Source organism: Oncorhynchus mykiss, chromosome 6, assembly GCF_057628025.1.
Source record: "Oncorhynchus mykiss isolate SJ-2025 chromosome 6, ASM5762802v1, whole genome shotgun sequence".
Classification (NCBI taxonomy): domain Eukaryota; kingdom Metazoa; phylum Chordata; class Actinopteri; order Salmoniformes; family Salmonidae; genus Oncorhynchus; species Oncorhynchus mykiss.
Genome location: NC_143027.1, coordinates 75,694,713 through 75,719,173, shown reverse-complemented (window position 1 = coordinate 75,719,173; position 24,461 = coordinate 75,694,713). Strand labels below are relative to the sequence as shown.

General features: G+C 49.2%; 1 protein-coding gene across 3 annotated transcripts in view; it reads right to left on the bottom strand.

Annotated features, from left to right (window-relative positions):
- Positions 1-567: 567 nt before the first annotated feature.
- Positions 568-24,461, bottom strand: part of cylda (cylindromatosis (turban tumor syndrome), a) — a 36,424-nt gene continuing 12,530 nt past the window's right edge. The window contains exons 6-19 of one of the 3 annotated variants that reach the window (XM_021607700.3): positions 24,227-24,332; positions 11,578-11,676; positions 10,960-11,076; positions 9,098-9,501; positions 8,669-8,834; positions 8,364-8,505; positions 8,083-8,205; positions 7,819-7,910; positions 7,645-7,711; positions 7,335-7,467; positions 3,822-3,930; positions 3,545-3,663; positions 2,644-2,860; positions 568-2,371 (exon numbers count right to left, since the gene is read on the bottom strand). In XM_021607700.3, coding sequence (XP_021463375.1) covers positions 2,187-2,371; positions 2,644-2,860; positions 3,545-3,663; positions 3,822-3,930; positions 7,335-7,467; positions 7,645-7,711; positions 7,819-7,910; positions 8,083-8,205; positions 8,364-8,505; positions 8,669-8,834; positions 9,098-9,501; positions 10,960-11,076; positions 11,578-11,676; positions 24,227-24,332 — 2,079 coding nt within the window. In that variant the 3' untranslated portion in view covers positions 568-2,186. The remainder of the gene's footprint in view (positions 2,372-2,643; positions 2,861-3,544; positions 3,664-3,821; positions 3,931-7,334; positions 7,468-7,644; positions 7,712-7,818; positions 7,911-8,082; positions 8,206-8,363; positions 8,506-8,668; positions 8,835-9,097; positions 9,502-10,959; positions 11,077-11,577; positions 11,677-24,226; positions 24,333-24,461) is intronic. The other 2 variants (XM_021607701.3, XM_021607702.3) reach the window with 2 other exon arrangements.

Genomic DNA, 24,461 nt, shown 5'->3' with positions numbered 1-24,461 from the left:
GTAGCCATGCACCCGCTGGGCACACACTGGTTGAATCAACGTTGTTTCCACGCCATTTCAATAAAATAACATTGAGCCATGTGGAATAAACATTGAATTGATGTCTGTGCCCAGTGAGTTATGACTAACTCAAAAAAGCATACCCTTTTCACTATAACAACGATTGATCAGAGATAGGTTTAAAAAATGTAAAGTATTTCTGCCTTTTCCAGTAGACTGTAGTTTGAGGTGATAAAGAGAAGAAAATAGAACCTTGTGTTAATGTGCTGTCTGGGCCTCGAGCTCCCTGTCGGACCAGTGTCCAGCTGCTGTGTCTCTGCCCACGGGGAGGTTAGTCCCATCTGCACCGCATCAACCAGAGCAGAATCCTCGCTGTGCTGAGCCCCTGCAGAGACACCATGCTAATGAGACCTGCACCTCTGTGACAGGTGAGGATACGGACCCCAGAACTGAATCAAGCTACATGACAAGCGTACCCCAATTCACTCGTACTCAGACTCGCCAAACAAAGCAAACTGCCAGGCACATGGCAAACATCTCCAACACACAAATAAACACTTTTCAAACTTTTCAAAACAGGGGTTTTAATTTAGTTAACATTTACGAGAACAGGACTGACATTAATTTGCATCCGTTATATAGTTTAAAGATAGATGCACAAGTCAATGTTCATAGATATCCATATCAGAGACTCACATGCTCCAGTGGAGTAAAGAAAGTCCTCCTGTCTGTCTGTGACGAGCATTAAACTTCAGCAGTGCAGAAACAAGCACATACAGTAATAATGTCTCCTTTGAGGGTCCCTGGGAAAACAATCACAATGGGGCTTTGTGGAAGTTGTAATCATCTGGAAACCAGCATTGAACCTCCCAATCAGGCCTTCATTGTGACATTAAACTACACTACCCAGCATGCCACTGGTGGTAACATTCAGTAGTATTAATGGGACAGCATGAATCACAAGAACTCACTTCAATATCTGGTGAGAGATGGGAGGAGGAGTAAAGATTATATTTAATATATTTTTTACATTTCCTTCAAAAAAGAAAATACGAGAATGTAAATATATTCAGATTAAAATATATTTAGGTATATACTGTATTTTAAGTTACTTGATTTTGATCCATGGTTGGGGAGTTGACTGTCACAAATGTATGAAAAAGACACAAAAGGCATATACTGTTTGTCCCATCAGATAGATAACTATTGAGTATGACAAATGTCAAGGAGTTTGCTATGTCTTGAGTGCAGTTAAAAGTTTAGATATAAAATAATTTAGTTTGCTGACACAATGCCTTGAGACTTACAAAAAAGACAAATCTAAAATTTAAAATTTCAGTTGAATATTTCCACAACCTGTTAATTCAAAAACACCTGCCAGGCTTTAGAGTACCTGACCTGTCCTCTGACTGCATGGAGAACTGTCATGCAGCCGCCTTTACCATATATCCATTTGGAACACACACACTTTCATGAAATCTACAAGGTATAATAGGGAAATATGCCACCCAAAGTATTCTGGTTGAGCCTAATGCTATATTCGGTTGACACAAATATACTGTTGGTGATGGTACACATCTGACATAATGGATCATGGTACTAAGGAGGTCTTAAGACAAGCTGTTTAAACCGTATACATAGTTGGTTGAGGGTTTTGAACGTGGCATTATTTCCACTATGAGTTGAATTATGGAGCGCTCCCATCTCTTACACTGATTAAGAAAAGCAGGACTCCCCCTGCTTTAGGTAAATGAGGTGGCCTCTGTCCTTCCATTAACATGGCTTGTTTTTGTTTCGCATGTTTGGTCAGCCGAGGCGAGCATGCTGTCCCCCTCTCTCGCTCTCTCCTCTTCCTCTCCACAGGAAGAGAATAATATTCAGCGGGCTTCTCGTGTCTCCATCGACCGCCATCCCCCACCACTCAGCTACGAGGCACAGGGAAGCTACTGACGTCAAGATCAGCTTGTTTTGTTGTTCACCACAGAGGGAAAACAAGAACAACAACACTTCAACAAATGCACAGTGCAAATAAGCTTTTCTCTTTTATAGTCTTCACTTTGGGCAGAGTAGACTGAGGAGACAGGGGCAGGCATTGAGGAGGAGGTGGGGACACAGGGAGAGAGCTCTGGACTGCAGCTCTGCCGTCTGTCTATCTGTCTGTCTGGGAGTCTCCTGCCCCAGGGGCTCTACTTGTACAGGCTCATGGTGGGGCTCTGGTACATGCACATGTAGGCGTCACACAGCAGACGGCGGGCCTGGCCCTGGATGCTCTTGGGGTCCAGGGCGTGCAGCTCCTCAGGGGTCATCTTCAGATAGGCCCCCACCTCCGGACATGGAGACACCTGGGGGATGTTGAAGCCATTCTGCCCTCCTGTGGAACAACAAACACAGACAGAGCACTCAGATCTGTGGTTTTAAAGCAATGGCAAGTGTTCTAGTTATATTGCTATGTAATATCATTTCTGTGTGTGAATTAATCCAAAATATTTACTATTGAGCTGAATATCTATTCATAATTATGAACAAAATCTAAAATAGCATGACAGTTCATAATAACTTTGTAAATGATTCAAAATACTGCTTCCCCCACAACAAAAAGCGAAAAGTTATCCAATAACTCCTGAAGAAGATTTCTCCCCATACCGTCGCGGTCGGCCATACTGTCGAAGAAGAGCCATGCAGAGTCTTGGTGGCCGTACTTGACGAACGCTACGTAGTGACTGGTCTCGATGCAGAGCACAGCGAACAGCTCCATCCGCTGGCGAGGGAAGCTACCCTGCCGCCACACACCCTCTTGCAGTTCCTTGGGGACGGACAACTTGCCGTGGCGATGGGCCTTCCTCCTCGGGTGGAGGTGAACCTGAGGGAACACATACACGTATGACACATACACATAATGGTTGGAAATAAGTATTTACCTATTTCTTGGGGATTTTGTAAGTATTTCTAATCTCTAGTTATAAATCGGTCTAATAACAGTTCTCACAGATCGATGGCAACTACAGAGTAAAGAATAAAACTGAAGAATGACAAGTTTCACAATTCTTTAGTTACATTTTTTTTTTTTTTTACACATATATTCACAAATGTGCCTCAAAGTTCAAGGTAAATATTTTGTCTTCAGCTATATGTTATTTAAGCAATAAGGCACGAGGGGGTATGGTATATGGCCAATATACCACGGCTAATGGCTGTTCTTGGGCACGATGCAGCGAGAAGTGCCTGGATACAGCCTTTAGTCGTGGTATATTGGTCATATACCACAAAACCAGGAGCTGCCTTATTGCTATTATAAACTGATTACCAACGTAATTAGAGAAGTAAAAATACATGTTTTGTCATAGTCGTGGTATATCAGACCTTATACCACGGGTATCAGCCGATCAGCATTCAGGGCTCAAACCACCCAGTATAAAATACAACTTAGAAAGTTACATGAAACTCAGGCATTCCTTAGGACTTGTCGCCCCCAAGTGGATTGTACTGGAACTGATGAGATCCCCTTAGTTTCTATGTTGGTGAAATGGCACTCTCTGTCGGTTACCTGTGTATTGCACTTTTCACAGAACTGTTTTATCTTCCCGGCAGTGATGTCACCGTCCTCGTAGCACTCCCTGCATTCATACAGAGCCAGACCCCCGCAGATTCGACACTCCCTGGGAGCTGAGAGAGAAGCACAAGGTTGAGGGTTGACTATACACACCAACACACAACCATATGTCGATGGAGAACAGTAGATTTATGATATGGAAAACAGTTATCACATTCAATAATGATAATCCAACTTCAACCACATTCAAATAAAATAACTTTTTACGCACTGTCTTCAAGTAAGTCTGTGATGTCTAACTCTAGTGAGGGGAAGATCTTGTTGAACATCTTGAAGTCCTTCCCAAAGCGAGGCATTTGGATGATAAGGCAGGAAGGAGCCTGAACAGAGAGAACACGCATGAAGTCACCACATCAAATTGTATTGGTCACATACACATATTTAGCAGATGTTATTGCAGGTGTAGCGAAATGCTTGTGTACCTAGCTCCAACAGTGCAGTAGTATCTAACAATTCACACAAATCCAAAAGTAAAAGAATGAAATTAAGAAATATATAAATATTTGATCGAGCAATGTCGGAGTGGCATTGACTAAAATAATGTAGAATAGAATACAGTATATAAATATGAGATGAGTAAAGTAGTATGTAAACATTATTAAATTGACTAGTGTTCCATTAAAGTGGCCAGTGATTCCAAGTCTACCGTATGTATATAGGGCAGCAGCCTCTTTTATATGTATTTATTTAACCTTTATTTAACTAGGCAAGTCAGTTAAGAATAAATTCTTATGTACAATGATGGCCTACCCCTTCCAAACCCTAACCAGGACGACGCTGGACCAATTGTGCGCCAATAGGGACTCCCAATCCTGGCCGGTTGTGATACAGCCTGGAATCGAACCAGGGTCTGTAGTGACGCCTCTAGCACTGAGATGCAGTGCCTTAGACCGCTGCGCCTGCCGGGAGCCTCTAAGGTGCAGGGTTGCGTAACCGGGTGGAAGACAGCTAATAATGTCTATTTATAAGTCTGATGGTCTTGAGATATTGGCTGCTTTTCAGTCTCTCGGTCCCAGTGTTAATGTACCTGTACTGACCTCGCCTTCCGGGTGATAGCGGGGTGAAGTGGTGGTTGATGTCCTTGATGATCTTTTTGGCCTTCCTGTGACATCGGGGGCTGTAGGTGTCCTGGAGGGTAGGTAGTTTGCCCTTGGTGATGCGTTGAGAGTTGCCGTACCAGGCGGTGATACAGCCCAACAGGATGCTCTTGTGCATCTGAAAGTTTGTTTGGGTTTTAGGGGCCAAGCCAAATTTCTTCAGCCTCCTGAGGTTGAAGAGGCGCTGTTGCGCCTTCTTCACCACACTGTCTGTGGGTGGACCATTTCAGATCTTCAGTGATGTGTAAGCCGAAGGGAAGTTTTCCACCTTCTCAACTGAGGTACCGACAATGTGGATAGGAGCGTGCTCCCTCTGCTGTTTCCTGAAGTCCACAATCAGCACTTTTGTTTTGTTGACATTGAGTCAGAATTTACTTTCCTGGCACCACTCTCCCAGGACCCTTACCTCCTCCCTGGAGGCTGTCTCGTCATTGATGGTAATCAGGCCTACTACAGTTGTGTCGTCTGCAAACTTGATGATTGAGTTGGAAGCATGCGTGGCTACGCAGTCATGGATGAACAGGGAGTACAGCAAAGGGCTGAGCACGCACCCTTGTGGGGCCCCGGTGTTGAGGATCAGCAAAGTAGAGGTGTTGTTTCCTACCTTCACCACCTGGGGGCAGCCCATCAGGAAGTCCAGGACGCAGTTGCACAGGGCGGGGTTGAGACCCAGGGCCCCGAGCTTAATGACGATTACATAGGTATTCCTCTTTTCCAGATGGGATAGGGCAGTGTGCAGTGCGATGGCATTGTCTGTGGATCTATTGGGGCGGTAAGCAAATGGAAGTGGGTCTAGGGTGTCAGGTAAGGTAGAGGTGATATGATCCTTGACTAGTCTCTCAAAGTACTTCATGATGACAGAAGTACAGGGCGATAGTCATTTAGTTCAGTTACCTTTGCTTTCTTGGGTACAGAAACAATGGTGGACATCTTCAAGCAAGACTGTGTTCCCTTTGTAGTCCATGATTGTCTGTAGACCCTGCCACATACATCTCGTGTCTGAGCCGTTGAATTGCGACTCCACTTTGTCTCTGTACTGACGTTTTTCCTGTTTAATTGCCTTACGGGAGGGTACTACACTGTTTGTATTTGGCCATATTCTCAGTCATTTTGCCATGGTTAAATGCGGTGGTTCACGCTTTCATTTTTGCGTGAATGCTGCCATCTAGCCAAGGTTTCTGGTTTGGGTAGGTTTTAATAGTCACAGTGGGTACAACACCTCCTGATGAACTCAGTCACCGTATCCGTGTATTCGTCAATGTTATTCTCAGAGGCTACCCGCAACATATCCCAGTCCACGTGATCAAAACAATCTTAAAGCATGGATTCCGATTGATCAGACCAGCGTTGAATAGACCTTAGCAAGGGCACTTCCTCTTTGTTTCTGCCTATAGGAAGGGAGAAACAAAATGGAGTCATGCTCAGATTTGTCGAAGCGAGGGTGGTGGAGGGCCTTGTAGGCATTTCGAAAAATTGAGTAGCAGTGGTCCAATGTTTTTCTAGAGCGAGTACTACAGTTGGTAAAACTTCGATAGCGTTTTCCTCAAATTTGCTTTGTTAAAATCCCCAGCTACAATAAATCCAGCCTCAGGATATGTGGTTTCCAGTTTGCATAAAGTCCAGTGTAGTCCTTTGAGAGCCACCGTGGTATCGGCTTGAGATGGAATTTACATGGCTGTGACTATAACCGAAGAGAATTCTCTTGGGAGTTAATTCAGTCTGCATTTGATTGTGGCGGATTTTAGGTCGGGTGAACAAAAGGACTTGAGTTTCTGTATGTTATCACAGTCACACCATGAGTAGTTATTCATGAAACATACACCCCCGCCTTTCTTCTTCCCGGAGAGTTCTTTATTCCCGTCTGCGCGATGTATTGAGAACTCAGTATATCCCGAGATAGCCATGTTTCTGTGAAACAGAGTATGTTACAATCCCTGATGTCTCTCTGGAAGGAGATCCTCGCTCTGAGCTCGTCTACTTTATTGTCCAGAGACTGAACATTAGCGAGTAATATAAGCGGTGGATGGTGTGCACGCCTCCTGAGTCGGACTAGAATTCCACTCTAAATACCTCTTCTCCGCTGGCGGTGTTTTGGAGCAGGCTCTGGAATAAGTTCAATTACCTTGGAGGGTACGAACAAAGGATCCAATTCGAGAAAGTCGTATTCCTGGTTGTAATTCTGGCGAGTTACCACCGCTCTGATATCCAAAAGTTCTTACGGCTGTATGTAATAACACCCCCAAAATGATGGGCTAATAATGTAAGAAATAACACACAAAAAAACAAAAAACAAAATATTGCAAAGTTGCTTTGGACCTAGAAGCAGAGCTGCCATATCTGTCAGCACCATCTTACCTTACTGAGGAACAGCCATTACATAACAAACAAAATCCCACTAAAATTCCACAAAAGAGAACTGTATGTGTGTTCTACAAACTACTGATCCTGCCAATTTCCCATAGTAGTTTAGCCTGTCATTGATTAACTAATCATTAGAATTGATAGTCAAGTTGACTCTCCCTTCATGCTCCTAGAGTGAATTGCTTCTTGATTGCAATCAGCAAATCATTCACCTCTGAGCAACCCAACCACTGACAGACAGCCAGCCAGACATACAGACATGTCACCTCAGCAAACTTGAGGTCACTGTTGATGAAGGACCACTCTATGAGCTGCTGGCTGGTTGGCACGCCCACTTTGTCCTTCTTATCCATGAAGATCTGGTAGAAGTAGCAGTCCTGAACCTTCTGACCTGCCGACCTAGACACGACAGACACAAACAGGATATCATGTGTAATACATTGGAAATCATACTAATTTGAGCTCATCTTAGACGCATGTCTAAATATTATTAAAATGTGTATACTATTAGCAGAAATAGTTTAGATAAGCAATAACAAGAGGATATGTTTAGGAGTACGTTTCATGTAGACTGACCTCAGCTTGAGTAAGGGGTCCACCCTCAATATGTGATGGAACAGAATATTGAGGAACTCCTCAGGATCTGTGAGGTGACCATTAAGTTAATAACAAGCTTAAAACATTTAGAATAAGTTTGACATTAATAACAAAACCCCAAATCTTTAATATTTTGATAAAGGCATTAGACACCTTTTTCTTCAGATGTGAACCCTGAGGCAGCTTCTACCTTCTCCAGTATCCTTCTGAGCTTCATCACTTTAGTGGCACACACATAGCCATGTCTACCAAGACAAATAAAAATAGAATCAGAGGATCTCACAGTTATGATATTTGGCTGTGTTTAGAAAACTAATGAAAGTGCTTAGAAATTACATGTTAAGCATTGGTTTGCCACATTACATTATACTGAATGAATGTGTCTGAACAAAACACAATGAGTAGTTTCCTACTTACATGCGCAGGGGGTTGACTATCTCTGTGCGTAGCAGCTCCTGTGTCTCTCGGTAATACTCTACGTCAGTCTTGGACCTCGGCCTCAGCAGAACTGTGTCCAGGACTGAGCTGAAGGAAAACAGGCTAAAGATGGGAAAAGAGGGAAAGAATAAACATGACTCCCTGTTGAGAGACTAAAAAAAAAAAAACTCACTACAGTGACATAGGAATGAGGTTAAGAACTCTAAAATAATACACGCAAGGAAGAAGTGAAAACTCAGATCTCTTTTCTATGTCCTCACCAGAAGAGTGTGGAGTCCAGGTAGCAGGAGTTGTAGTGTCCCTGGATACCTTTCTTCTTGCCCACCATGATGTCTAGACCGTCATTCTCAGTGCGTGGAGGAGTGTTCTCATGCACCACCTCACTCAGATAACCCCCGAAAGCTGGACAGACACAAACATTGAAGTTTAAGTTGACAATCCTGGGCAGGACTCCTTAGCTGGGTGGAAATGTCCCTGTATAGCCTTTACCCGTCCAATCCTAGGGAGTACCTAGGGGTCAATTTGTAATTCAGCGCAGGACTGACAGATGACACCAGTGACTCACCGATAGAGTTGCATCTCTCTATGGGGTTGGAGGAGTGGTGTAGGGAGGGGAAACGGGAGTCGGGCCGGCAGCATTTCAGCTTCACAAACAGGGCCTTCTTGGGCGCGCAGCTGAAGTAGCGGGTACCTTGAAAGGTGCCGTCTGTACAGCCAACACACTCTTCCTCCTGAGAGAGCAGAACCAGACAAGGCCATCATGATGTTGAGTGCAGTTACCTGTATGCTATTACAACAAACATATAGCTAGTAATGATACTGGATTTGGATGATTCTACCATTCAATTAACCAAATGTTGGTTTCTCTGAAGTTTTCCTGAAATTCTTAGTTCACTTGCTGTGACAATGTTATTGGGAAAAACATAAGACAAAACAGCCAGGTCTCAGAGGCGACAAAGAGACAATCCTTCCAGTCAGTGTAATGATCTCTCACCAGCTCCAGGCCAGCCAGTGGCTCTGGTAGTCCCGGGGGCTGCCCCACCCAGCGGATGACCCCACACAGGGGCGGGTTCTCCTTCACCTCCACTAGGGACCCCACCTCCAGACCAGGTACTCCGCCACCCCCGCGAGAGCTGGGGGGTGAGGGGGGCCTCGGGGAGGGAGGGCTGGACGATGGGGGCTCTGGCATCTGCTCTCCCATCACTGACTGCACGGAGAGGGAGAGGGGTCCATGGCTCATGCTGCCATTGGGCCCCGTCTTACGGCTCAGGCTGAAGGGCAGGGAGTGGAACTTGTTGTCATTGGACAAGGAAGCAGAGGGCGGGGCCCTGGTAGGAGGTGTGGTTTCATTGAAGTCAGGGGGCGTGTCTGTGAGGGACTTGGCAGGGTCCTCCCCTACTGCAGAGGAAAACAACAGACAATCAATTTTCACTGCAGCAGATATTACACTGACAGAGAGCTTCTAGCATTGTGGACTCATCAGATATTAATTAGGCTTTTTTTGCCAACTTTGTGAATAGGGAGTGTGCAGGTGGTGTCACAGCTTCATATCAGCATTAGCAAACCAAATGTAACCTTGGCTTATAAACACATTCACTATAAAGTGGATACACATTTTTACATTCACTGTAAACAGAACCACAAAATGTATCTTGTGTGACACAAGGACATTTTAATTTACCTCCCATGGGAGTTGAAAAACGTTAATATTTGTGTCACTGTGAGAGTGTGTTGAGAAAATCTAAATGCCTCCACATGGAGACACCCACAGAATAATCCAGAAGAGATGGGTGAGTCATAAGATCATCACGTCACCAATGGAAAGTACAATACACCATCAAATATGAATATGAGGGACCTGAACATATGGGTAAAGAAGGCAGTGATGAAAAACAAAACAGAGGTGATGAAACAGAACAGAGGAAACAGCTGTGACAGGATTTCTCTCATTCCTGCGACAGAGGAGTCATCTCCACTGGGTCTTCCTCACCCTAGAGTCCACTGATAGCTCCATAACTTTACACACAGGCTTTACATGACTCAATCATTTTCAATCCCTTGGTTTCACTTGTGTAATTATCCATTCATCACCACCACGCTGTAAGGAAAACTATATTTGACCGCATGTAGGCTACCTACCTAAACTACACCACACCATCCCCCATGAAACATATCCACGTCCTCACTTAAACCAAGTACTGAAGGCTTTCACTAATGCTTACAGGAAACCATCAAGAATAAAGTACAATATTTTACCTAATTTAATTATTCTGAGTGTGAATAAATGCAAGAAATGTTAAAGCATTATTAAAAGCCTTTGTGATTTGAGGAAGACCATGACATCGCAATTGCACCATGCAGGTGGATCTCACAGTTAATGGAAATGAATAGATGGAGGACTCAGTGAAGGGTCTTCATCAGGGCCGGGACAATTCCAGTATCGCGATACTCGTTAGCATAGTCTCAAGGAAGCAAAACACAAATTTAACTTTAGGAAAACAACCCCCATTGTGTTGCCATCCAGTCACATTTATTTATTTTCCAAGCTATAGAACACACTATTTTACATACAGCAGGTATTTTAAAAAGAAGCAAAAGAGTTTGATCTGCTTCATGTTTTTATTTTTGCACTGGAAAAAATATCTTGATACTGGTATCACCACAGCCCTAGTCTTGATAGCAAGCTTTTTTAAATAATGTTATCTGCCTAAACAATACAACAATTAAGTTAAAGATCAAACGCATTCTTTATTTGTTCACTGATTGGTAAATTAATACTGTAAAACAACCATGCATTAACAGTATCTGCTATCAAGACAGATGGGAGTCTCAGTACTGTATCTTGTGGGGCTTTACCTTCATCAATGTACCATGTGCTTTTGGATTTGGCCTGGACTGGGTGGTCAACAGAGCTGCCATTTAAAGTATAATACAATTCTGACTTGCTTCTACTCCCACACTGAAGACCTAAGCCTGGAGATAACACAAGTCAACAGAGAAATAGAAAAGAAGCAGGTATGTGTTTGCTGCAGTGGAGCCTGCTGGGGGAGAACGGCTCATAATAGCGGCTGGAATGGAGTAAATGGAATGGTATCAAATCTGTTTTTCAATACCATTCGCTCCATTGCCGCCATTATTATGAGGCGTTCTTTAATGACAGCAGGATAGGTGGGGAGAGGAGGGAGAGAGAAAGGCATAGAGAGAGGGAACGGAGGCAGATCGTCAGCACACTGTGCAGGTCAGTAGCCATGCAAGGAACACAATGGTTCAGTAACTCTCACCACTCCAAACCATTCACATCAGCTCTGGAATCCAAATTGACCATTCACACAAATGGAAAACTTCAATTTTCCAAAATTCAGTCATCATGCCTTATTGATATTATTTCCCAATGACAGAACCATCAGCACACTAACACCATGTTAAAGTGTTATAGTGTTAGCTAGTACATGCACTTGAAGCCAGCAGCAGTACCTTTGCTCTTTGGTTTGCTTTGGCCAGAGGACTTGTCACTGCTGCTGCCTCTGGGGGTAAAACTGTGCTTCTGCAGCCTCTGGTCCTGCATGGAGTATTCTGCAAACACACAGTCCAGTAAAACAACAGTGTGGAACAACACTGATATACCTCAACACTGCACAGCTGTCTGTCTTGTTGCAGGTGCTGGCAGGTTTACAGTATATACCGTCGGAAGTTTACATACACCTTAGCCAAATACATTTAAACTGAGTTTCACAATTCCTGACATTTAATCCTAGTAAAAATTCCCTGTCTTAGGTCAGTTAGGATAACTTTATTTGAAGAATGTGAAATGTCAGAATAATAGTAGAGAGTGATTTCAGCTTTTATTTCTTTCATCACATTCCCAGTGGGTCAGAAGTTTACATACACTCAATTAGTATTTGTTAGCATTGCTTTTAAATTGTTTAACTTGGGTCAAACATTTCAGGTAGCCTTGCACAAGCTTCCCACAATATGTTGGGTCAATTTTGGCCCATTCCTCCTGACAGAGCTGGTGGAAGTGAGTCAGGTTTGTAGGTCTCCTTGCTCGCACACACTTTTTCAAGTCTGCCCACAAATGTTCTATAAGACTGAGGTCAGGGCTTTTCTTGTCCTTAAGCCATTTTGCCACAACTTTGGAAGTATGCTTGGGGTCATTGACCATTTGGAAGACCCATTTGCGACCAATATTTAACTTCCTGACTGATGTCTTGAAATGTTGCCACAATATAGCCACAATTGTCCTACCTCATGATGCAATCTATTTTGTGAAGTGCACCAGTCCCTCCTGCAGCAAAGCACCCCCACAACATGATGCTGCCACCCCTGTGCTTCACGTTTGGGATGGTGTTCTTCAGCTTGCAAGCCTCCCCCTTTTTCCTCCAAACATAATGATGGTCATCATGCCCAAAAAGTTATATTTTTGTTTCATCAGACGAGAGTACAATTCTCCAAAAAGTACGTCCTTTGTCCCTATGTGCAGTTGCAAACCGTAGTCTGGCTTTTCTATGGCGATTTTGAAGCAGTGGCTTCTTCCTTGCTGAGCGGCCTTCCAGGTTATGTCGATATAGGACTCGTTTTACTGTGGATAAAGATACTTTTGTACCCCTTTCCTCCATTATCTTCCAGGGTCCTTTGCTCCTGTTCTGGGATTGATTTGCACTTTTCGCACCAAAGTACATTCATCTTTAGGAGACAGAATGTGTCTCCTTCCTGAGCGGTATGACGGCTGCTTGGTCCCATGGTGTTTATACTTGAGTACTATTGTTTGTACAGATGAACGTGGTACCTTCAGGCGTTTGGAAATTGCTCCCAAGGATAAACCAGACTTGTGGAGGTCTGATTTCTTTAGATTTACCCATGATATCAAGCAAAGGGGCAATGAGTTTGAATGTAGGCCTTGAAATACATCCACAGGTACACCTCTAATTGACTCAAATTATCTCAATTAGCAGAAGCTTCTAGTTAATCAGAAGCTTCTAAAGCCATGACATAAGTTTCTGGAATTTTCCAAGCTGTTTAACGAAATGTACAAACCCCACCCACCCATGCGCGCGCACACGCACGCACGCACAAAGACCATGTCCAAGAAGACCGTGAAAGTCAAAGCATCTGAACCATTGTTGGGGTTCAGAGTCAGACAGCACACACAAACAAATCAATAAAACCAATGGCTAGAACAAAGAGGCTGAGAGGAGCAGCATCTCACTTGACTTTCAAAAACAAGCAGAGCCATCATACAAAAGAGCCTCTGTTGCTGCTGCTACTCTTGCTACTACGGTACTACTGCTGCTGTTGCTGATGCTGTTAATCCTGCTGCTGCTGATGCTGTTACTACTTCTGCTGCTGATGCTGTTACTACTGCTGCTGCTGATGCTGTTACTACTGCTGCTGCTGTTACTACTGCTGCTGCTGTTACTACTGCTGCTGCTACTGCTGCTGTTACTACTGCTGCTGCTACTGCTGCTGTTACTACTGCTGCTGCTACTGCTGCTGTTACTACTGCTGCTGCTGCTGTTACTACTACTGCTGCTGCTGATACTACTGCTGCTGCTGTTACTACTACTACTGCTGCTGCTGTTACTACTACTGCTGCTGCTGCTGCTGTTACTACTACTGCTGCTACTGCTGCTGTTACTACTACTGCTGCTGTTACTACTACTGCTGCTGTTACTACTACTGCTGCTGCTGCTGTTACTACTACTACTGCTGCTGGTACTACTGCTGCTGCTGTTGTTACTACTGCTGCTGCTGCTGTTACTACTACTGCTGCTGTTACTACTACTGCTGCTGCTGCTGTTACTACTACTGCTGCTGCTGCTGTTACTACTACTACTGCTGCTGCTGCTGTTGTTACTACTACTGCTGCTGCTGCTGTTACTACTGCTGCTGCTGCTGTTACTACTACTGCTGCTGCTGTTACTACTACTACTGCTGCTGCTGCTGTTACTACTACTGCTGCTGCTGCTGTTACTACTACTGCTGCTGTTACTACTACTGCTGCTGTTACTACTACTGCTGCTGTTACTACTACTGCTGCTGCTACTACTACTGCTGCTGCTGCTACTACTACTGCTGCTGCTACTACTACTGCTGCTGCTGTTACTAGTGCTGCTGCTGCTGTTACTACTGCTGCTGCTGCTGTTACTACTGCTGCTGCTGCTGTTACTACTACTGCTGCTGCTGCTGTTACTACTACTGCTGCTGGTACTACTGCTGCTGCTGTTGTTACTACTGCTGCTGCTGCTGTTACTACTACTGCTGCTGCTGTTACTACTACTGCTGCTGCTGTTACTAGTGCTGCTGCTGCTGTTACTACTACTGCTGCTGTTACTACTACTGCTGCTGTTACTACTACTGCTGCTGCTGTTACTACTGCTGCTGCTGCTGTTACTACTGCTGCTGCTGCTGTTACTACTGCTGCTGCTGTTACTACTGCTGCTGCTGCTGTTACTACTGCTGCTGCTGCTGTTGCTACTACTACTGCTGCTGTTACTACTGCTGCTGTTACTGCTGCTGCTGCTGCTGCTGTTAGTACTGCTGCTGCTGCTGCTGTTACTACTGCTGCTGTTACTACTACTGCTGCTGTTACTACTACTGCTGCTGTTACTACTAATGCTGCTGCTGCTGTTACTAATACTACTGCTGCTGCTGTTACTAATACTACTGCATTTACTACTACTGCTGCTGCTGCTGTTACTACTGCTGCTGCTGCTGTTACTACTGCTGCTGCTGCTGTTACTACTACTGCTGCTGCTGTTACTACTACTACTGCTGCTGTTACTACTACTGCTGCTGTTACTACTACTGCTGCTGTTACTACTACTGCTGTTACTACTGCTGCTGCTGTTACTACTGCTGCTGCTGTTACTACTGCTGCTGCTGTTACTACTCCTGCTGCTGCTGTTACTACTCCTGCTGCTGCTGTTACTACTCCTGCTGCTGCTGTTACTACTCCTGCTGCTGCTGCTGTTACTACTCCTGCTGCTGCTGCTGTTACTACTCCTGCTGCTGCTGCTGTTACTACTACTACTGCTGCTGTTACTACTACTACTGCTGCTGTTACTACTACTGCTGCTGTTACTACTACTGCTGCTGTTACTACTACTGCTGCTGTTACTACTACTGCTGTTACTACTACTGCTGCTGTTACTACTACTGCTGCTACTACTACTACTGCTGCTGTTACTACTACTGCTGCTGTTACTACTACTACTGCTGCTGCTGCTGTTGTTACTACTACTGCTGCTGCTGCTGTTACTACTGCTGCTGCTGCTGTTACTACTACTGCTGCTGCTGTTACTACTACTACTGCTGCTGCTGCTGTTACTACTACTGCTGCTGCTGCTGTTACTACTACTGCTGCTGTTACTACTACTGCTGCTGTTACTACTACTGCTGCTGTTACTACTACTGCTGCTGCTACTACTACTGCTGCTGCTGCTACTACTACTGCTGCTGCTACTACTACTGCTGCTGCTGTTACTAGTGCTGCTGCTGCTGTTACTACTGCTGCTGCTGCTGTTACTACTGCTGCTGCTGCTGTTACTACTACTGCTGCTGCTGCTGTTACTACTACTGCTGCTGGTACTACTGCTGCTGCTGTTGTTACTACTGCAGCTGCTGCTGTTACTACTACTGCTGCTGCTGTTACTACTACTGCTGCTGCTGTTACTAGTGCTGCTGCTGCTGTTACTACTACTGCTGCTGTTACTACTACTGCTGCTGTTACTACTACTGCTGCTGCTGTTACTACTGCTGCTGCTGCTGTTACTACTGCTGCTGCTGCTGTTACTACTGCTGCTGCTGTTACTACTGCTGCTGCTGCTGTTACTACTGCTGCTGCTGCTGTTGCTACTACTACTGCTGCTGTTACTACTGCTGCTGTTACTGCTGCTGCTGCTGCTGCTGTTAGTACTGCTGCTGCTGCTGCTGTTACTACTGCTGCTGTTACTACTACTGCTGCTGTTACTACTACTGCTGCTGTTACTACTAATGCTGCTGCTGCTGTTACTAATACTACTGCTGCTGCTGTTACTAATACTACTGCATTTACTACTACTGCTGCTGCTGCTGTTACTACTGCTGCTGCTGCTGTTACTACTGCTGCTGCTGCTGTTACTACTACTGCTGCTGTTACTACTACTGCTGCTGCTGTTACTACTACTGCTGCTGTTACTACTACTGCTGCTGTTACTACTACTGCTGCTGTTACTACTACTGCTGCTGTTACTACTACTGCTGCTACTACTACTACTGCTGTTACTACTGCTGCTGCTGTTACTACTGCTGCTGCTGTTACTACTCCTGCTGCTGCTGTTACTACTCCTGCTGCTGCTGTTACTACTCCTGCTGCTGCTGCTGTTACTACTCCTGCTGCTGCTGCTGTTACTACTCCTGCTGCTGCTGCTGTTACTACTCCTGCTGCTGCTGCTGTTACTACTACTACTGCTGCTGTTACTACTACTACTGCTGCTGTTACTACTACTACTGCTGCTGTTACTACTACTGCTGCTGTTACTACTACTGCTGCTGTTACTACTACTGCTGCTACTACTACTACTGCTGCTGTTACTACTACTGCTGCTGTTACTAATACTGCTGCTGTTACTACTACTACTACTGCTGCTGTTACTACTACTGCTGCTGTTACTACTACTGCTGCTGTTACTACTACTGCTGCTGTTACTACTACTGCTGCTGTTACTACTACTGCTGCTGTTACTACTACTGCTGCTGTTACTACTACTGCTGCTGTTACTACTACTGCTGCTGCTGCTGTTGCTGCTGCTGTTGCTGCTGTTACTACTACTGCTGCTGCTGTTACTACTACTGCTGCTGCTGATGTTACTACTACTGCTGCCGCCGCTGTTACTGCTGCTGCCGCCGCTGTTACTGCTGCTGCCGCCGCTGTTACTGCTGCTGCCGCCGCTGTTACTGCTGCTGCCGCCGCTGTTACTGCTGCTGCCGCCGCTGTTACTGCTGCTGCCGCCGCTGTTACTGCTGCTGCCGCCGCTGTTACTGCTGCTGCCGCCGCTGTTACTGCTGCTGCCGCCGCTGTTACTGCTGCTGCCGCCGCTGTTACTGCTGCTGCCGCCGCTGTTACTGCTGCTGCCGCCGCTCCGCTGTTACTGCTGCTGCCGCCGCAGCCGCCGCCACCGCCGCAGCCGCCACCGCCACTACCGCAGCCGCTACAGCTGCTACTACTGCTGCTGCTACAGCTGCTGCTACAGCTGCTGCTACAGCTGCTGCTACAGCTGCCTATACAGCTGTTGCTACTGCTGCTGTTACTACTACTGCTGCTACTACTACTGCTGCTGCTGTTACTACTACTGCTGCTGCTGTTACTACTACTGCTGCTGCTGTTACTACTACTGCTGCTGCTGTTACTACTACTGCTGCTGCTGTTACTACTGCTGCTACTGCTGCTGCTGTTAAGACTGCTGCTGCCACTACCGCAGCTGCCACTACCGCAGCTGCCACTACCGCAGCTGCCACTACCGCAGCTGCCACAGCTGTTACGACTGCTGCTGTTACTGCTACGACTGCTGCTACGACTGCTGCCGCTGCTGCTGCTACGACTGCTGCCGCTGCTGCTGCTGCTACGACTGCTGCCGCTGCTGCTACTACGACTGCTGCCGCTGCTGCGACTGCTGCTGCGTCTGCTACCGCTGCGACCGCTGCTGCTAAGTCTGCTACCGCTGCGACTGCCGCTAAGTCTGCTACCGCTGCGACTGCCGCTGCTGCTAAGTCTGCTACCGCTGCGACTGCCGCTGCTGCTAAGTCTGCTACCGCTGCGACTGCCGCTGCTGCTAAGTCTGCTACCGCTGCGACTGCCGCTGCTGCTAAGTCTGCTACCGCTGCGACTGCCGCTGCTGCTAAGTCTGCTACCGCTGCGACTGCCGCTGCTGCTAAGTCTGCTACCGCTGCGACTGCCGCTGCTGCTAAGTCTGCTACCGCTGCGACTGCCGCTGCTGCTAAGTCTGCTACCGCTGCGACTGCCGCTGCTGCTAAGTCTGCTACCGCTGCGACTGCCGCTGCTGCTAAGTCTGCTACCGCTGCGACTGCCGCTGCTGCTAAGTCTGCTACCGCTGCGACTGCCGCTGCTGCTAAGTCTGCTACCGCTGCGACTGCCGCTAAGTCTGCTACCGCTGCGACTGCCGCTGCTGCTAAGTCTGCTACCGCTGCGACTGCCGCTGCTGCTAAGTCTGCTACCGCTGCTACTGCCGCTGCTGCTACAGCTGCTACTGCCGCTGCTGCTACAGCTGTTACTACCGCTGCTGCTACAGCTGTTACTACCGCTGCTGCTACAGCTGTTACTACCGCTGCTGCTACAGCTGTTACTACCGCTGCTGCTACAGCTGTTACTACTACGACTGCTGCTGCTGCGGCTGCTGCTACGACTGCTGCTGCTACGACGGCTGCTGCTACGACTGCTGCTGCTACGGCTGCTGCTACGACTGCTGCTGCTGCTACGGCTGCTGCTACGACTGCTGCTGCTACGACGGCTGCTGCTACGACTGCTGCTGCTACGGCTGCTGCTACGACTGCTGCTGCTGCTACGGCTGCTGCTACGACTGCTGCTGCTGCTACGACTGCTGCTGCTGCTACGACTGCTGCTGCTGCTACGACTGCTGCTGCTGCTGCTACGACTGCTGCTGCTGCTGCTACGACTGCTGCTGCTGCTGCTGCTACTGCTGCTGCTGCTGCTGCTACGACTGCTGCTGCTGCTGCTGCTACGACTGCTGCTGCTACTGCTACGACTGCTGCTGCTACGACTGCTGCTGCTACGACTGCTGCTGCTGCTGCTACGACTGCTGGTGCTGCTGCTACGACAGCTGCTGCTACGACAGCTGCTGCTGCTGCTGCTGCTGCTACGACTGCTGCTGCTTCTGCTGCTGCTGCTACGACTGCTGCTGCTGCTGCTACGACTGCTGCTACTGCTGCTACTACTACTGCTGCTGCTGCTGCTGCTACGACTGCTGCTGCTGCTACGACTGCTGCTGCTGCTACGACTGCTGCTGCTGCTACGACTGCTGCTGCTGCTACGACTGCTGCTGCTACTACTACTACTGCTGCTACTACTACTGCTGCTGCTGCTGCTGCTACGACTGCTGCTGCTACGACTGCTGCTGCTGCTACGGCTGCTGCTGCTACGGCTGCTGCTGCTAATGCTGCTACGGCTGCTGCTACGGCTGCTGCTGCTGCTACGACTGCTGCTGCTGCTACGGCTGCTGCTACTGCTGCTACGGCTGCTGCTGCTACGACTGCTGCTGCTACGACTGCTGCTGCTGCTGCTGCTACGACTGCTGCTGCTGCTGCTACGACTGCTGCTGCTGCTGCTACGACTGCTGCTGCTGCTGCTACGACTGCTGCTGCTACGACTGCTGCTGCTGCTGCTGCTACGACTGCTGCTGCTACGACTGCTGCTGCTACGACTGCTGGTGCTGCTGCTACGACAGCTGGTGCTGCTGCTGCTGCTACGACTGCTGCTGCTGCTGCTACGACTGCTGCTGCTGCTGCTGCTGCTACGACTGCTGCTGCTGCTGCTGCTACTGCTGCTACTACTACTGCTGCTGCTGCTGCTACGACTGCTGCTGCTACGACTGCTGCTGCTACGACTGCTGCTACGACTGCTGCTGCTACGACTGCTGCTGCTGCTACGACTGCTGCTGCTGCTGCTGCTACTACTACTACTACTACTGCTGCTGCTGTTACTACTACTGCTGCTGCTACTACTACTGCTGCTGCTGTTACTACTACTGCTGCTGTTACTACTACTGCTGCTGTTACTACTACTGCTGCTGTTACTACTACTGCTGCTGTTACTACTACTGCTGCTGCTGTTACTACTACTGCTGCTGCTGATGTTACTACTACTGCTGCTGATGTTACTACTACTGCTGCTGCTGTTACTAATACTACTGCTGCTGTTACGACTGCTGCTGCTGCTGCTACGACTGCTGCTGCTGCTGCTGCTACGACTGCTGCTGCTGCTGCTGCTACGACTGCTGCTGCTACGACTGCTGCTACGACTGCTGCTGCTACGACTGCTGCTGCTACGACTGCTGCTGCTACGACTGCTGCTGCTGCTACGACTGCTGCTGCTGCTACGACTGCTGCTGCTGCTGCTACGACTGCTGCTGCTGCTGCTACGACTGCTGCTGCTGCTGCTACGACTGCTGCTGCTGCTACGGCTGCTGCTGCTGCTGCTACTGCTGCTGCTACTGCTACGGCTGCTGCTGCTGCTACGACTGCTGCTGCTGCTACGACTGCTGCTACGACTGCTGCTACGACTGCTGCTGCTGCTACGACTGCTGCTGCTACGACTGCTGCTGCTGCTGCTACGACTGCTGCTACGACTGCTGCTGCTGCTGCTACGACTGCTGCTGCTGCTGCTGATGCTACGACTGCTGCTGCGACGACTGCTGCTACGACTGCTGCTGCTGCTGCTACGACTGCTGCTGCTGCTACGACTGCTGCTGCTGCTACGACTGCTGCTGCTGCTACGACTGCTGCTGCTGCTGCTACTGCTGCTGCGACTGCTGCTGCTGCTGCTACTGCTGCTGCGACTGCTGCTGCTGCTACGGCTGCTGCTGCGACAGCTGCTGCTGCTACGACTGCTGCTGCGACTGCTACGACTGCTGCTGCGACTGCTGCTGCTACGGCTGCTGCGACTGCTGCTGCTGCTGCTGCTACGACTGCTGCTGCTGCTACGACTGCTGCGACTGCTGCTGCTACGACTGCTGCTGCTGCTACGACTGCTGCTGCTGCAGCTGCTACTGTTGCTGCTGCAGCTGCTACTGCTGCTGCTGCAGCTGCTACTGCTGCAGCTGCTGCAGCTGCTGCAGCTGCTGCTGCTGCTACTACGACTGCTGCTGCTGCTACTACGACTGCTGCTGCTACGACTGCTGCTGCTGCTGCTACGACTGCTGCTGCTACGACTGCTGCTGCTGCTGCTACGACTGCTGCTGCGCTGCTACGACTGCTGCTGCTACGACTGCTGCTGCTGCTACGACTGCTGCTGCTGCTGCTACGACTGCTGCTGCTGCTGCTACGACTGCTGCTGCTGCTGCTACGACTGCTGCTGCTGCTGCTACGACTGCTGCTGCTGCTACGACTGCTGCTGCTGCTACGACTGCTGCTGCTACGACTGCTGCTGCTACGACTGCTGCTGCTGCTGCTACGACTGCTGCTGCTGCTGCTACGACTGCTGCTGCTGCTGCTACGACTGCTGCTGCTGCTACTACTGCTGCTACGACGACTGCTGCTGCTGCTACGCTGCTACGACTGCTGCTGCTACGACTGCTGCTGCTACGACTGCTGCTGCTGCTACGACTGCTGCTGCTGCTACGACGGCTGCTGCTACGACTGCTGCTGCTACTGCTGCTGCTACTGCGACGACTGCTGCTGCTACGACTGCTGCTGCTGCTACGACTGCTGCTGCTACGGCTGCTGCTGCTGCGACTGCTGCTGCTGCTGCGACTGCTGCTGCTGCTGCGACTGCTGCTGCGACTGCTGCTGCTGCTGCTGCGACTGCTGCTGCTACGACTGCTGCAGCTGCTACTACGACTGCTGCTGCTGCTATGACTGCTGCTGCTGCTACGACTGCTGCTGCTACGACTGCTGCTACTACTACTGCTGCTGCTGCTGCTACGACTGCTGCTGCTACGACTGCTGCTGCTACGACTGCTGCTACGACTGCTGCTGCTACGACTGCTGCTGCTACGACTGCTGCTGCTGCTACGACTGCTGCTGCTGCTGCTGCTACTACTACTACTACTACTGCTGCTGCTGTTACTACTACTGCTGCTGCTACTACTACTGCTGCTGCTGTTACTACTACTGCTGCTGCTACTACTACTGCTGCTGCTGTTACTACTACTGCTGCTGTTACTACTACTGCTGCTGTTACTACTACTGCTGCTGTTACTACTACTGCTGCTGCTGTTACTACTACTGCTGCTGCTGATGTTACTACTACTGCTGCTGATGTTACTACTACTGCTGCTGCTGTTACTAATACTACTGCTGCTGTTACGACTGCTGCTGCTGCTACGACTGCTGCTGCTGCTGCTGCTACGACTGCTGCTGCTGCTGCTGCTACGACTGCTGCTGCTACGACTGCTGCTACGACTGCTGCTGCTACGACTGCTGCTGCTACGACTGCTGCTGCTACGACTGCTGCTGCTACGACTGCTGCTGCTGCTGCTGCTACGACTGCTGCTGCTACGACTGCTGCTGCTACGACTGCTGCTGCTGCTGCTGCTGCTGCTGCTACGACTGCTGCTGCTGCTACGGCTGCTGCTGCTGCTACGGCTGCTGCTGCTGCTGCTACTGCTACGGCTGCTGCTGCTGCTACGACTGCTGCTGCTGCTACGACTGCTGCTACGACTGCTGCTACGACTGCTGCTGCTGCTACGACTGCTGCTGCTACGACTGCTGCTGCTGCTGCTACGACTGCTGCTACGACTGCTGCTACGACTGCTACGACTGCTGCTGCTGCTGCTGATGCTACGACTGCTGCTGCGACGACTGCTGCTACGACTGCTGCTGCTGCTGCTACGACTGCTGCTGCTGCTACGACTGCTGCTGCTGCTACGACTGCTGCTGCTGCTACGACTGCTGCTGCTGCTACGACTGCTGCTGCTGCTGCTACTGCTGCTGCGACTGCTGCTGCTGCTGCTACTGCTGCTGCGACTGCTGCTGCTGCTACGGCAGCTGCTGCTGCTACGACTGCTGCTGCGACTGCTACGACTGCTGCTGCGACTGCTGCTGCTACGGCTGCTGCGACTGCTGCTGCTGCTGCTGCTACGACTGCTGCTGCTGCTACGACTGCTGCGACTGCTGCTGCTACGACTGCTGCTGCTGCTACGACTGCTGCTGCTGCAGCTGCTACTGCTGCTGCTGCAGCTGCTACTGTTGCTGCTGCAGCTGCTACTGCTGCTGCTGCAGCTGCTACTGCTGCAGCTGCTGCAGCTGCTACGACTGCTGCTGCTGCTACTACGACTGCTGCTGCTGCTACTACGACTGCTGCTGCTACGACTGCTGCTGCTGCTGCTACGACTGCTGCTGCTGCTGCTACGACTGCTGCTGCTGCTGCTACGACTGCTGCTGCGCTGCTACGACTGCTGCTGCTGCTACGACTGCTGCTGCTGCTACGACTGCTGCTGCTGCTGCTACGACTGCTGCTGCTGCTGCTACGACTGCTGCTGCTGCTGCTACGACTGCTGCTGCTGCTGCTACGACTGCTGCTGCTGCTGCTACGACTGCTGCTGCTGCTACGACTGCTGCTGCTACGACTGCTGCTGCTACGACTGCTGCTGCTGCTGCTACGACTGCTGCTGCTGCTGCTACGACTGCTGCTGCTGCTGCTACGACTGCTGCTGCTGCTACTACTGCTGCTACGACTGCTGCTGCTACGACTGCTGCTGCTGCTACGCTGCTACGACTGCTGCTGCTACGACTGCTGCTGCTACGACTGCTGCTGCTGCTACGACTGCTGCTGCTGCTACGACTGCTGCTGCTGCTACGACTGCTGCTGCTACTGCGACTGCTGCTGCTACGACTGCTGCTGCTGCTACGACTGCTGCTGCTGCTACGACTGCTGCTGCTACGGCTGCTGCTGCTGCGACTGCTGCTGCTGCGACTGCTGCTGCTGCGACTGCTGCTGCGACTGCTGCTGCTGCTGCTGCGACTGCTGCTGCTACGGCTGCTGCTGCTACGACTGCTGCAGCTGCTACTACGACTGCTGCTGCTGCTATGACTGCTGCTGCTGCTACGACTGCTGCTGCTACGACTGCTGCTGCTACGACTGCTGCTGCTACGACTGCTGCTGCATCTCACTTGACTTTCAAAAACAAGCAGAGCCATCAAGCAAAAGAGCCTCTGTTACTGCTGCTGCTGCTGCTAGTAAAACATACAACACACTGCCTGGCTGACTATATGGCTAATAGGCAATACCTGAAGCCTCTTCAGTTATCATTTATAGGATCCAAATAAGGGAGAGAATATTTGAAAAATATATAGTTTTGCGCTTGATGAAATTGTAATAAATTGAAATAACAATATACATTTGATGTGAGGAAAAAAAGGAGAGAATAGACTACCGGACCACTGGACTCACCTGGCATTACGTCACAGATGGGGACTAGACGGGTGTGTTCCAGACTGGCGAAATTACACAGCAGCTTCCCATCGATAACACCATCCCAGTCCCCAATAGGATTGTCCTGGAAGATCCGGAGACAGCAACCGATTACTGCTGCGGGCGTTCCTCATCTCCTAAAACCTGTACTTACAGTCCCAGTCTCAGCAGCAGTCCTGTCATCACTACGACAGCGCTTCTCTATCCAGTCAAC